Source organism: Alligator sinensis, unplaced genomic scaffold (assembly GCF_000455745.1).
Source record: "Alligator sinensis unplaced genomic scaffold, ASM45574v1 scaffold755_2, whole genome shotgun sequence".
Lineage (NCBI taxonomy): Eukaryota > Metazoa > Chordata > Crocodylia > Alligatoridae > Alligator > Alligator sinensis.
This window is the reverse complement of record NW_005841883.1, coordinates 1360716-1375925: the sequence shown is the minus strand read 5'-3', so window position 1 is coordinate 1375925 and position 15210 is coordinate 1360716. Positions and strand designations below refer to the sequence as shown.

Sequence of the window (15210 nt, the reverse complement as noted above, 5' to 3'; positions counted from 1 at the left end):
TCAATCATGACCCCCAAGTCCCTTTCATCCGTAGTGCTAGCCAGCATAGCACTGCCGAACCTATAAGGATGCTGCAGGTTTTTCTTCCCATGGTGGAGAACCTTGCATTTTTTGGCGTTAAACACCATCAGGTTCTCATCTGCCCATTTCCTGAGCCTGTCAAGGTCAGCCTGGATCGCCCTCCTGTCCTTGGCTGTGGATGCTTTACCCCAGAGTTTGGTATCATCGGCGTTGGCCAGTCCACTTCCGACTTCAATGTCCACATCGTTAATGAAGATGTTGAACAATATAGGTCCAAGGACAGAGCCTCGGGGGACCCCACTGGTCACAGGGCACCATGATGATTGACTTCCATCAGTCACCACCCTGTGGGTCTGACCTCGAAGCCAATTCCCCAGCCAGTGGATCATGGTGGGCCTGAGGCTGCAGTTGGCCAGTTTTGCCAAAAGGTGATCGTGGGATACCAGATCGAAGGCTTTTTTGAAGTCAAGATACATGACATCAATCTCCTCTCCCTCGTCCAGGTGATAGATCACTTGGTCGTAAAAGGAAATGAGATTGGTCAAGCAAGACCTATGCGCAACAAACCCGTGCTGGGTATCCCTCAGGATATTGCTGTCAAGTAGTCTGTTAAGGATAGCCTCTTTGATTATCTTTTCCAAGACCTTCCCCAGGATAGAGGTCAGGCTGATGGGTCTGTAGTTTGCCGGATCCAGTTTCCTCCCTTTCTTGAAGATAGGCACCACATTGGCCTTCTTCCAATCTTTGGGCACTTCACCAAAGTGGCAGGAGTTCTCGAAGATCTGTGCCAGGGGCTGGGCTATGATGCTAGCCAGCTCCTTGAGTACCCTGGGGTGTAGATTGTCAGGGCCGGCTGACTTGAAGGTGTCCAGCCTCTCAAGGTGTTCCTTCACGAGGTCAGCATTGATGGAGGGCAAGGAATCTCCCTCACCCAGGCCTTCCTGTCCCGTAATGGGCATGGGTGTCTTGTGGGACTGATGAAAGACCGACGCAAAGTACCCATTTAATAGGTTGGCTTTTTCCTGGATGTCGGTTGTCAGTTGTCCCATCTGGTTTAGCAGGGATCTAATGTTGCCCTTGCTTTTCCTCCGGCTCCCCACATATCTGAAAAAGGACTTTTTATTGTCCTTGATACTTGTAGCTAGTTGGAGTTCAGTGGCAGCCTTGGCTTCCCTGGTTTGCTCCCTGCAGGACCGGACCAGTGTGGAATATTCCTCCTTGGAGGTGGATCCCGTCCTCCATCCTTCGTAGGCCTTTCCTTTTAGCTGCAGGAGGTCCACTATCTTCCTGAACTTCCCTCCCCTTTGGGTCGTGGTCCCTTAGGGCCTCACTGACAAGCCTCCTGAACTTGTCAAAGTCAGCTTAACTAAAGTCAAGGACTTCTGTATTGCTGACTGACTTGCCAGCTTTACGGCAGATGGTGAAGGCGATCCACTCGTAGTCGCTGTTGCCCACCTTCCCATTGATCATTAGGTCGCTGATTAGGTTGTCCCCGGTTGCCAGTACCAGGTCGAGCAGCGCTTTACCTCTCGCTGGTCCGTAGACCTCTTGAGTAAGATAGAGGTCATCCACGCACGAGAGGAAGCTTTGCGACCACTCGGATTTAGCTGAGCACTCTTCCCACAAAATGGGTAGTTGAAGTCTCCCATGACAACTGTGGACCGGGAGCATGGGGCCTCAGCCAGTTCCCTGGTGAACCCTGGTCAAGCTCTTGACTTTGGTTGGGAGGTCTGTAGTAGACTCCCACCATTGTGTCCCCTGTGCCGTGTTCCCCTCAGATTTGAACCCAGAGGGTCTCCAGTTGTCCACCCTGATTGCCAATATCGGTTTTCAGGGACGTGTAGCTCTCCTTGACATAGAGAGCTACACCCCTGCCCCTTTTGTCTACTCGATCTCTCCTGTACAGGGTATAGCCATCTATACCCGTGGCCCAGTCATGGGTAGAGTCCCACCAGGTCTCCGTTATCCCTATGATGTCGTAATTATTTGTGTTAAGCAGGAGGACAAGTTCCTCCTGGTTATTCGCCAAGCTCCTGTCATTTGTGTACAGGCAGGCAAGTGTCCCCTTGGGGGCCCTTGCCTTGCCCACAGATTGATCTAGGGCTGGGGCAGGGGTGGGCTCCCTTAAGTGCCTAGGCCCGCTAGCTTTGCAAGGGGGCCAGCAGTGGCAGTGTTCGCTCCATCCCCCGGTAGGCTTAGTTTAAAGTCTGGTGGAGCAGGTCAGCCAGTCTGGCTGAGAAGAGCCTCCTCCCCAGCAGAGAGAGGTGGAGGCCATCCCTTCCCAGCAGCTCGCTGCCTCTCTCATCAAAGAGCGAACTGTGGTCATGGAAGCCAAAGCCTTCCCGATGACACCAGCGCCACAGTCTTTGGTTAACTACCTGGATCCTCCTCTCCCTCCTCTCCACTATCCTGGGGACAGTGCTTTTGACCTGCTGCTCACAAATAGGGAAGAATTGTTGGGGAATGTAGTAGTGGATGGCAACTTGGGCAGCAGCGACCCTGAGATGATGGAGTTCAGAAATTTAGGTTGGATATTAGGAAAACCTTTCTCACTAGGAGGGTAGTAAAACATTGGAACAGGTTATCCAGAGAGGTTGTGGAATCTCCATCCTTGGGGGTTTTTAAGACCTGGGTAGATAAAGTCTTGGCTGGGATGATCTAGTTGGGGCTGGTCCTGCTTTGTGCAGGACTGAATCAATTCAGTCTTTGGAGGTTAGTCTAAGCTAACAGTAAGTTTAGTAAGTTTAGCAGGTCAGGAGTTTAGTTGGAACATGTAGATTGTAGATCGTGGCTCTGTCCTGGCTCCAGACCATACTGTCATTGCTGCAAGGAGCCAGGGCAGAGCCATGACCCACTGCCTGCATGCTCCCACCTGCAACATGCAGGCTGCAAATCATGTCTCTGCCCCGGCTTCAGGTCACACTGTCACTGCTGCAAGTTCCAGTCCAGCCTTGGAGCAGCTCCTCGCCCTGCTGTGCACCCTGCCAGCACTGCTGGGGCCGGTCTCCAGAGAGACCCCAGCCCCCCTGTCACAGCGGAGCTTCTGCTGGGGTCTCCACGGAAACTCGCCCGAGCCACGCAGGCAGGGGCTGCTGGGAAATGGAGTCGCTGCTGGCCAGATCCAGCCCATGGGCCAGACTTTGCCTGCTCCTGGTCTGTTCTCTCCAAAGCTCTGAAAGGCCAGTGGAAGGGGAGGAGTGGAGAACAACAATCGGGCAAAAACATTTCACTTAGGATACTTCATACTCTTTCCTCTTAGCAAACCTTGTTTGTGAGGAGAGGGATGCTACAACTAAACCGGTTTTTGGGTTTTTTTGTCACACTGCAGAACAAAACAAAACAACTTGGCCTGTTGGCTGGCTAGGGATAGATTCCTGGTACAAAACGCACAGAAACTGAACACCCACATGCAAAGATAGAAAACTTCTCCTGTACATTTTCTTTGCCACAAAATCTTTCTCTTTCTGACACCTTAGCATTCTGGAAAAACAGAGGACAGTGCAGGCCAGTTCATAAAGGCAATATGATGAATGCACCCAGAAATGCACCTGAAACATGCAATTATGCAAGAATTCAGTGTTGCAACAGCAGCAAAGTTTGTACACAGAAGGGCATCTGGTCCACATGAACTGGGAGCCTACTGCTCTTTCGTCTCTTTCCCCCCGAGCAGTTCATGCTGCTCATGACATGGCCGCAGGGGAAGTAAATGAAGCATCCCAAACTGTTGTGTGGGCTTGGCAGAACCATATTGAAGACGCTCCATTTCCTCTTCTTACATCCTTGATCACAGGTTTAGACTTTGGAATCTGCAGTCTGGGGTGAAAGGACTATGGGAAAGCAAGGGGGAAAGTCCCTTAGTATGTATGTACATTTGCCCCCTTTCATAGTGTTGGGGAAGGGATTTTTCCAGGTGATTACTAGCTATGTTATATCAATGTGCAACCATCACTCAGCACAGAAAGGGCAACTGTAGAAACCGTTGTCTTTATATTAGATGGACACATGGGAGCCACTGATCCCCATAGTGGATACAGCTCACTGAGAGAGCTTGAGACAGCAAAGAATGGTTAATACTATTGGGAAGCAGCAAATGATGTTACATCTCTGTTTAACTTGCCTACCTTACTCTGACTTGCTGTTTGCTTACCTCTCACAATTGGGAATGTACAGAGTCCCTCAAAAATGACAGATTAATTGCTAGTAATCATTATTCTGTGATTTGTCTTTGTGCATGTTACTGCTAGCCCACCTTCCTCTTTGCTTCAGAATTCTGTTCTGTATCCTTAGCCCTCAGTCTGAAAAGGAACTGAGGCAATAAAGGGGTTAGTTTGCACCCTGATACAGGGTATATTAGTTGATAATGCCTTGATGCAGGAATTCTCACCCTGCCAGGAGATGCTGCTTTTCAACAGTATTCTGCAACCTGACACCAAACATACTGTATTAAACAATTATGCACAGTTACCTGTTTAAGAATAATTATTTGTAAATAACCTCTATATTCAGAATACGTGTTGAATAGTGTGCAGCAAAATACTAAGGGCTGTGTACAGAACAATGAGGATAAAACAAGGCATTGACTAACAGCTTCTTCAGTAAGTAATTACTATTCTGTCTTCTAAAGGAATAAGGGATTTGGTGTAACAGTATTATGATACTATATTACTGTATCATAATGTAATGCCCTGCAAGCATCCTGAATGAATTTTGCACAGACATCTTTAATTAGAATTAATTTCAGAATTTCCTAACTTTTGAAAGCTCCATGATAGCTGTTTAATACTGTCCCATTAAATGTGTATTGTTGCCTATAGACAAGAATATTTGTTTATTCACTTAGCTCAACAGTACTGAAATTCTCTGTCCATCAGCACAGGTTCAAATTAATACCTGGTGTGTTAATCACTAAACTGAATGTACACTATACCATATGAACATAATAAATCAAATTATTTTCTCATTTTGAATTAAAAATTATATGTATGTTAGAGTAATATTTAAGGTGATAAGATTTTCCTACATATGAAATGGGAGGGAGGTCTGCTATGTAGACTAAAAGTTTCAAAATCTGTATTCATTTGTTCAGACCTATATCATCATTGTTGTTGGAATATCAGAGCTGGTATGTAAGGTTTTTATTCAGTTATTTATGTTTTCTAGGAGTGTTTTGAATCTGGAAGATCATAATTTATTTCAGTCCTGTAATTTGTCTGTGACTCTCTAGGAAGAATAAGCAAGACCCTCTTTAATCAGTTTTGTAATCTCTCTGCAGACAGAGAGTGCCTGGGCTGAAGAATATTTAGAAAAGAAGAGAGGTTCTCACAAGCGTTCAGCGTCATGGGGCAGCACAGACCAACTCAAGGAGGTCAGGAAAGCTATTGTTTGAAATATGTTGGGTAAAGCCTGTTTTCTGTATACATCATTGCCATTAACTTTGAATAAGCACGGATGTTGAAGTGTCCTGATGTGCTGTGTAAAATTTGGTGGGAGAGAAAATAGAAATACAGAATTGCTGATCTTGTATTTTAAAATACATACCCTGGGCCAGCTATTATTTTTAATTTATAAGATCATGCTACAAACCACTAGTTATTAATGCCTGTGAGGGAAAGCAGCAAGAAAGTGCTAGAAGTTCCTGCAGATCTTGATTTTAAAATGGGAACTAATATTTTAACATGGTTCTATAGTTATAGGTAACTGATTTAGCTTTATGCTAACACACATTAGAAGATTCTCAATGTTACAGATGTATTCAAAGGAATTACCTCTTTTTTTTTTTAAATAGTCCATAAAGTGAACTTGATGCAGTTGTTTGTGCACCTTATGATGCAAAATATACTAACTGAAGTCTAATACACTTTGCTTTGCCAGATTGCAAAATTGCGTCAACAACTGCAGAGAAGTAAGCACAGCAGTAGGCATCATCGGGATAAAGAAAGACAGTCGCCATTCCACGGTAACCATGCAGCCATTAATCAGTGCCAGGTAAGGCCATTCCTTTTTGCTATTAAGCAGCTTAATAATATTTTAAATCTGTGTGTTCTAGATCGTGATTTTTAAAGAAACTTTGGATTGCTGCTGAATGAATTTATAAATGTTGAATGCACAGATCATTTTTCTTGTGAAAATGATGAACTGGGTTCTGAGTGCTTGCCCACCTGGAAGAAAGAAAGGGTTTTGAAATTAACACTGACCTGAAAGGCATTCTGTTCACTTTGTGGTGAAAGAATGATGGTTTGTAAGGTAAGCAGGAAGAATAGTGAATTCACAGATGCGAATTGCAGAGAAACCACATTTTTGTCTAAAATAATAGAGTAGGATAAGGCAATACATTTACTTAATTGTTTTATTCTGTATCCCTAAATTTATCCTCTATTTTATGATTGTGGAACAGTCTAGATCTTCCTCCTGGGCTCTTTTTGTATGTCTCATTCTCAGACTCTTGAGTTCCTATCGCAGGGGCAGGCAAAATACAGCCCATGGGCTGAATCAAACCCACCAGGCACTTTGATCCAGCCCATGGCACCCACCTGTGAATTGTACCCCACCCAGCCCTTCTGCCTATGAGGGTGGGAGCGAGGTGCCTGTGTATACACATGCCCCCAACATACACTATTGTGCCTCGCTCCCACCCTCTGACAGGAAGGGCCAGCCAGGTCAGCACCCAACTTCCAGTTGGGGCTGCTGCTGTTGCTGTTGCAACTGCCAGGGACCTGTTTGGCTTCCTCAGCGATCTGCTCAGTCTGGACAGCAAATACAAAAGCAGTGGGGGCAGGGGCAGAGCTGCAGCTGGGCAGGAGCACAGAGCATGTGGTTGGGGCTGGCTGCAGCGTGGAGCCTGTGCCCAGGGGGGTGGCTGCAGCACAGAGCTCAGGTGGGAAGGATATAGGTGTGGGGGGTGTGGGGATCCATCCATACTCCCCCCACGGTGTGCAGCCCCAGGAGGTGGTGGCAGCAGCAGTGGGTGGCAGCGCTTATGCCCAGTGCAGGTGCTTGTGCCCGGCACGCAGCTCCAGCCAGCATGGCACGTTGTGGTGAGGGGTGCAGCCCGGCCGGGCCATTTATCACCAGTGCTCTCCACCACACGTGCACAGCTCCCACACTTGCGCAGTACTGTGGGGAAACCCCATGGGCTGGAGCCAGCTGCCTTCCCTGCTCCCAGACCTGCGTGGCAGGGAGCAGAGAAGGCAGCCAGCTCCAGCATGTGGGGCTTCCCTCCCGTGATGCATGAGTGCAGGGGCTGTGCATGCGTGGTAGGGAGGGCTGGCAATAGAGACAGTCCAGCGGGGCTGTGCCCCTTGCTGTGATGTGCCATGCTGGCTGGAACCGGGCACCAGTGCCCTGAGTGCCCCCTGGTGCTGCATCCTAGGGACAGTGAGGGGTGTCCACCCCTGCTACCTTCCCTCACCCCATAAACGCCATACACCCCCACCCTGCCCCCACGTACCCCAACATACTGCATGCCCCCCAACACACAGCCACACCCCCTCAAAGTCCTACCACACATGCACGCGTGCACGCGCACACACACACACACTACAAGATTAAGAATCTATTATTGAGTTATTATGCAATCCTCCCTATATACAATATGCAAACACAAATCGTGATGGAAGTATTTTTGTAATAACATCAAAATATGTTATAGTAGGTGTTTGACTTTTAGTTTATGATTTGTTTTTTTTCGGGTTCTAAGATGGCAGCCCCCCTCTCCCAAAAGGTGTATTTCTGGGGGGCAAAGAGAGGGACTTCAGGTGACAAAGGTCAGGGTTTGGGGTGGGACTTCATTTCCAAGCTGCCGACCAGGGGGCAGTACTATATGTGCAGCCCTCAACAGCTCACCAAACCTCGTTAAGTGGCCCTCCAGGCAAAATAATTACCTGCCCCTGTCCTATACTGAAGTATCAGGAAAGCTTCACATATAATTTCTTCTTTGTTTCAGATAAATAGATTTTTGTCATGACTATAAGGGCCCCTATGCCTATAAGTATCTCCCTATATTTTCAATAATTTGCAATTTTATATTGTGATGATAAAATAGTAATATGTTTGTTGAAAAGTCAAGCTACCAGAAGTGAATCTCCTGTAAGATTTCATTCACACTGATTACTTTTGAATGTATATTTGCTGTCACTTGCTCAACCTACAACCTCTACAACCTACAAATGCCAGGTAAAGGCATAATAGGATCTGATGCACAATACACACAATCGCATGTATAGTGTAGCTATAATACACGTTCAAATTAAAACAGGATAGAAATTGACTATAAAGTTATTAAACATTTCCAGCTCTAATTTTATAGCAGATTGGACCTTTTTAAGGCGTAATAGTTAATTTGCACGTGTAGCCAGTCTATATTAATTGTGCAATTAACCAGGCAATTGCATAACACATGTAACATGTAGAGGGGGCCTAAGTTGTAGCTAGTAATCTCTTTACAGTTTTAAGTTTTAGGTATTGTGCCTGACAACATGAATTTTACAAAAAAAAGTTTAAGGCCACATTAATTTATTCCTAATAGTTTCCTTTCTTTGACAAACTAGAGTCTGGACCCGGTATATCAGTCATTAGGAGCAAGTCTCTAGCCCTTTCTATTGGAAGTATACTGGTCTTGTTCTTTCCCCAGACTTCTTGTATGTGTGTTGTTTTTCAAAAAAAGAATAATATCCACTAAAATGATCAAAGGTATCCAGGTCCCTTTATCTTCCCTAGTAACATCTTAAGATGTTACTTGTTTCTCACTGCATTATTTTATCTTCATGGGTAGTTTCTTTTCTGTAGCTATTAGGCCCTTGATATTTCTATGCTACAAGGAAAGCAAGAAGTAGCTTCTTCTGTTGAAGTTGGATCTCTTCATTACTCTTTAACATCTACTGCAAAGCTTTCTTTACCAATGTGTATATTTATGTATTTTTTATATTCCTATTACAATAAATAAATGAAGGCAAGCCACAGGAAAGACTTAGAAGAATTCCATCTATGGTAGTACTTAATGCAAGAATACTGGTAGCTACTTTTATCAGGTTTAGTGTACACTGCTGAAGCTGTCAAAAATGTCGACTTACTAACAATTGCCAGAAGGGTTTCAGGGCTTAGCAGTTGCTTAGGTGATGTCAGTAAAACACCTGTCGTTGTTGTCTTTCCAGAAGACTGACAATGCAGGAATTTCCTATGAAAGGCTTTAAACTGTTTTAAGGAAGGTGGTAAACGTCTGTAAACCTGAATATGCTACTGCTTTCTATTCATACTTCCCTAACAAATAATCTTTTGCATCACAGTGTAAGAACAGATCTTTAAAGTTGAAAGTATTAGGGGAATGCAACGGATTTCTCAATCCTTTTCATTTCCTTAAAGTCAAAGTTCCCCTTTTGCCCATGACAGATGGGAGACTTATACATTTTCAAAAGTAATACAATGGCTATCAATAGTTTGGCATTTTCCGTTGTTTTGGGGTTATTAATATGCTTAAAATGCCAGTATTTGACAATTTCTTACTGACTGATTCTGATAAATTTTAGGGGGCAGGGAAGAAAAAATATTACACAAGATCATTGATTGCCTGGAGCACAGCCACTTGTCAGGGGAAGAAACTTTGGGGAAAGGGCACACATCTCCCAAATAAAATGTAAATAATTGATTGGAGACATGAGTTAAGAAATGTTCTTATTTAAACTAGGAGAAGGCTCTTTGTGAAGTAGTCAGAGTAGGTGACTTCTGGGATTTTTCTCCTAAACATTCTGGGAAGAGTGTCCTCTTTTTGTTTGAATGAGAGGATAAATTATTTAATTTGCCCAGTTTTATATTGGGAGTCATTCAGATCCAGGGAGCTTTCTATAACTATGCAGGCTCATTGCCCATAAAGAAGATTAGTTCTCAGTAGTTGATGTGTGGAAAAGACCTTTCCAGCTTTCCTCCTAAAGAGTCTGCTGTTTCAAGCAGTCTTTCCCACACTGATGTTATTTCAACACCTGAAAGCGTTTTTCTTTATGGTAGGCAGAGTTTTGGGGAAAAGCATCTTCAGAAATCTACTTTACTAGTGGGAAGTTGGCACTCAAGGATATGAAGGCACAGGCCTACTAGCCATACTACATAATACTTATGTGCATGGTTTGTCTTCTGCCCTACTAAGGCTAGGAACATTAAAGGCTTTGGGTCTGAACAGACCAACCAGTATGGAAAAATGCAGTCAAACTATTAAAGTGTGCCAAAATGTATAAACAACTGAAAATAAGGTCTTGTAATGGAAAATGTCTGGCTGCTTTCAAAGATGGTGGTCCGAACTTGTTCTGATTAGAATTACATACATTTCACCAGAATTAACAGAATTTTCTTGGCACTTGGGGGGAGGAGGGGGCAGATTGCCTGCATTTTGGAAATTATCTCTAAAATACAAACAAAAAAGTCTCTTAATTAACCTCAGTAACTACCTGAGTGTGAATTTTAAGATAGTATGTATATCAATTCTTTTCTTCTCTCAGTCTATATGTCTGTTCTCATTTGAGTTCATGGTGTCTTAATTGTGTTTTTCTTGCTATTTCCTTTGTCTTCTGTTGTTCAAATTAAAACTTGCTTCACAGAAAACTCTAGGCTGGGGCCTACCCTTCGTCTCTTAATCAGGTGCCGTCCCATTCTGCCAGAAATCTTTGTTGTAAAATGAACTGCTTTTATGAAAACTTTCTAACAGGTCTCTAAAATTTGCATGAATTGTCCTGAATTTGTACAGAATAAGCCTTTTATGAGATGCCAAGTATCTCCCTATATTTTCAATAATTTGCAATTTTATATTGTGATGATAAAATAGTAATATGTTTGTTGAAAAGTCAAGCTACCAGAAGTGAATCTTCTATAAGATTTAATTCACACTGATTACTTTTGAATGTACATTCGCTATCATTTGCTCAACCTACAAATGCTTTTTGTTAGTGAAAATCAAAACTGCATATGTTGTTATTAAGAGTGTTCTTCCACTATTACTTCATGAATGAATTGAAAAGGCTAGATAATCAGGCATTAACCTTCCAAAAATGTGAATTTTTGAGGTTTGAAAAGAAACTTTAAATGGGCATTTTATGTTTTCATAGTGTAGGTGCAGTGTAGTTGGAACTGGAATTTTTATATAACTCAGTATAAATCTTTTGGGAATATATTTGATACACATTTTTGTGATTAAAATGGATTTTGGTTTCCTTAATCTTGAATGTTTGTATTTAGCCTTCCCATTTTGCAAAACAACATGGAACCTAGAGGTAGATTGGATATAGGAGTCAAGTAATGACTTTTGAGGCTAGACTGGCTCAAAAAAAGAAGTTTCTTTAGTTTTTTGCCTATTACAAATAAGCCATGAAATCATTTTGGAATGTCTGGGTTTTCATATAAAAAGATGTCTGCCTTAATGCAGCTATTTTAAGTTGATGATAATTATTATTAACAAATGACCTCTGGCAGGTTAAACGTTTTTTTGTTTGTTTTTGTTTTTCCCAGCAGAAATTTTTATCCTTTTAACTATAGTATCAGTTATAGTTTTAAGCATTTTATAAGCTGGTGGTATAAATCTACAATATTTTCTCACTTCCTGTATGGTTTTCCAGGCTCCCATCCCAAAGAGTGCGCTTGTCCCTGTGATACCTATCACCAAATCAGCAGGCTCCCGATTCCGAAACAGCGTAGAGGGCCTAAACCAGGAGATTGAGATAATAATTAAAGAGACCGACAAAGAAGAACAGCTTATTGTGAGTATCACTTGTCCCCAACCTTCTTCAAAATAAGTTTGGTTTATGATTTTTTTGGTGGGGGGGAGGTTGTTTTGGGTTTGGGGTTTTTTGTTTTTGTTTTTTTTAAAGAAATTTGGTTCTGCTTCAGTCTTCCACAACTGAAGCAGTACAAAAGATTTTTAGGGATGCACCAATAAAGATTTTCTTGGCCAATACCGATAGCCAATTATTAAACAGTCATATCGTTCAATACCGATAACCAATTTACAGGAATGCAGCCGGGCAGCGTGGAGAGAAGCTCCATGCAGGTAAGTCTGTGGAGGGGGAGGAGTTTTGGGGGCACAGATCAAGGTCCCCACAGTGAGGGAGGGAGTTGGGGCAGGGAGTGCTGCCCAAGCAGGGTAGTGAATGGGACCTGGGGCCAGGGTGGGGAGCGGGATGAAGCTGCAGGCAGCTCATCCAGGGGATCAAGCGCCACTGCCGCCATTTTTAAGCATGGGGACACTTTTAACTGGAGCAGAGCAGGGTGAGGGCGCATGCGGACTGCCCACTGCAGATTTGGTGCTCTCTGCTCTTCTGTCTTTGTCCCAGGAGCCCCACACCAGCTGTACACCCTCTGGCTGCCTGGCAGTGTGGGGCACAACTCGCCATCCCCTCTGCTGTCAGGCAGGCAGGAAGTGTGTGGCTGTCGCGGGGCTCCTGGGGGGAAAGGCAGCGAAGTGGAGAGCCCTGAGCCCACAGCCAGCAGCCTGCATCCACTCTGCACAAATCTGAGAAGGCACATGCTCCCCCTGATGCCTCCCCTTAGGGGTGTGCTAGGCAGTGGGGAGCCCTTCCCCCACGCCCCCTGGATGAGCCACCTGTGGCTCCATTTCACTCCCCACCCTGGCCCCAGGTCCCATTCACCACCCTGGGGCATGGGGGAGAGAAAGGGTGTGGGTGTGAGGGGTACAAATCAAGGCCCAAGGGAGGGAGGAGCGCCCCCTGCCCCACTCCCCTCCCCTGCCTCCCTCCCTCCCTCGGGCCTCAATCTGTCCCCCAGCGGTACCCCTTTCCCTCCACAGACTTGCCTGCAGGGCGCTGCTCTCCACACTGCTCGGCTAAGTTCCTGGCCACGTGCATGCATGCAGCTGCGCGCATGCACACAGCATTTATGGGCTCTGGCCAGAAGGTGTGTTATAGAATCATAGCACCGGAAGGAACCTGTAAGATCATGGGTAGGAAGTTATTGGGCTCAGATGAGCTCAACAAGGTATTTATCCAGTCTTATCTTGAACACCTCCAAGGATGGTGACTGCACCGTCTCAGCTGGCAGTGTGTTCCAGATTCTGGTGACCCTTTCAGATAAGAAGTTTTTTCTTATGTCCAGCCTGAATTTACCTTCTATTAGCTTATGTCCATTGGTTCTTTGTCCTCCCTTGAGGTGCCTTCCTGAAAAGTTGCTCCCCCAGATCCTGATGCTCACTCCTGACGTACTTGTAGGCAGCTATCAAGTCACCTCTCGCCCTTCTCTTATTCAGACTGAACAGGCCCATTCCCCGGAGTCTTTCCTCATAGGGCCTATCCTCCATGCCTCTAATCATATGGGTGGCCCTTCTTTGTACTCTCTCAAGCCTATCCACATGCTTCTTGAAATGTGCCTAGAACTGGACACAGTACTCTAGCTGTGGTCTTACCAATGCCAAATAGAGAAGGAGGAGCATCTTCCTGGATCTATTGGCAACACATTATAGTTTCATAGTTGGTAGGGTCGGAAGGGACCTGAGCAGATCCTCAAGTCCGACCCCCTGCCATGGCAGGAAAGAGTACTGGGGTCGAACAGCCCCGGCGTGGTGTTCGTCCAGCCTCCTCTTAAAGACCCCCAGGGTAGGAGCCAGCACCACTTCTCTTGGAATAATATTAGCCTGTGACACCAGAGTTTTATTATATTTATCAGTGAACATTATTGGCTACGCTGGCCAAAAAAAGCCAATAACAGATCATGTTAATTTTCCTTTTATTGGTGCTGATACAATATGCAACCAGTATAAATTGGTGCACCTCTAAAGATTTTCCTGAAGCATGAAGGGGGAAGGTGAAAGATTTAAAAGGATGTTTTCAACTTCTGCAGTTGTAGAAGAATGTTAATTATTGAGAAACTTGACAATTAGTACAGTAAATAAATAAAGAAGAAACATTTTCTACCTTTTATGTTGGAGAATTGCTTTAAATGTACCTCTCTGGTCCCCCCCACACCTCTTCCTTCAAAACTCTAGAAATTTCTTACATGAATTTGTTTTCAGCAAGTTTGATTTAACAGCAACAAGAAAAGACCTGTTCTTATTTAGTAGATTATCCTTTTAGGAATTGTCTACTCTCCTGAAGTATTTTGGTGGAGTCTGACATGTATCTAATTTTCTTCAGGTTTATAGTCTGCTGGACAAAATTTAAGAAACTGCTTAAGATGTAAAGTAGAGGCCTGATGAATATGTTCTGTTTATAACAGCCACAAGATATTCCAGATGGGCATCGTGCTCCTCCTCCAGTGGTCCAGCGCAGCAGTAGTACTCGCAGCATTGATACCCAAACACCTGGTGGTGCAGATAGGAGCAGTAACAACAGCAGCCGCTCGCAGTCTGTGTCCCCCACCTCATTCCTCACCATCTCGAATGAAGGTAGTGAGGAGAGCCCATGTTCTGCGGATGACCTTCTTGCTGACTCCAGAGACAAAGGTGTGGCATAAAAGGGTTCTGCTTTTATAGTATTTTAAATATGAAGCATATAGTATTCAGGACTTCCTTGCAGTGCATTGTGTTCAGGATGGATATTCTTCAGGATGGATTGTGTGTAGTATACATCACCTCCCTCAGTATAGTGACTGGAAGGAAAGAGGGAGATCTTTCTATTTTCCAGGTCCCTCAGTATGTTCAGATATGCTCTGTGTGTGTATGTATGTACATGTAACATTGTCTGCAGTAGGGAAAATTCTGATAGAGCTTACAGCATTACTTAGTTTCTAGAGAGTTCAAGAACAATCCATACTAAGCTTCCCTTTTTGAGACATGCTGTACCTCTGGAGACTGTGGTGCATATCATCACTGTGGGCCGTATTTTTAACACCTCTGCTTTAGGTGGAGTTTCTGGAACATGACTGAGATCTGTTTGATCAGCAGCTCCTCTTAGAACCCATTTTCTTTTCTTTTGGTTTTGTACTGAAGTGCGTTCTTTCCTCCCCCTGCCCCATCTCTGTTTTATTAAGCAAAAGGTAAGGTATGGTGGCACCTTAGGATGAAGTAGGTTTTTGCCTACAAAAGCTCGTGCCTTTCTGAACCAATTAGTTTCTAATGGCGCTTTTACATATGGTCTGGGGGTGGGGAAGGCGGTGCTTTAATTAGAGTGGCTCCGAGAAACGCTCTACAGCGCTCTTTTTTTTTGGTGCACTCCTGTAGCCTCCTGTGTCTCATGTATCAACGGCTCCGCACTTAAAAATGGCAGT

General features: G+C 44.5%; 1 protein-coding gene across 1 annotated transcript in view; it reads left to right on the top strand.

The window, feature by feature from the left end:
- Nucleotides 1-15210, top strand: part of FAM117B (family with sequence similarity 117 member B) — a 63771-nt gene that overhangs the window by 24973 nt on the left and 23588 nt on the right. The window contains exons 4-7 of the mRNA XM_025196663.1: nt 5294-5386; nt 5893-6006; nt 11613-11753; nt 14221-14446. Of these exons, the coding sequence (XP_025052448.1) occupies nt 5294-5386; nt 5893-6006; nt 11613-11753; nt 14221-14446 (574 nt within the window). The remainder of the gene's footprint in view (nt 1-5293; nt 5387-5892; nt 6007-11612; nt 11754-14220; nt 14447-15210) is intronic.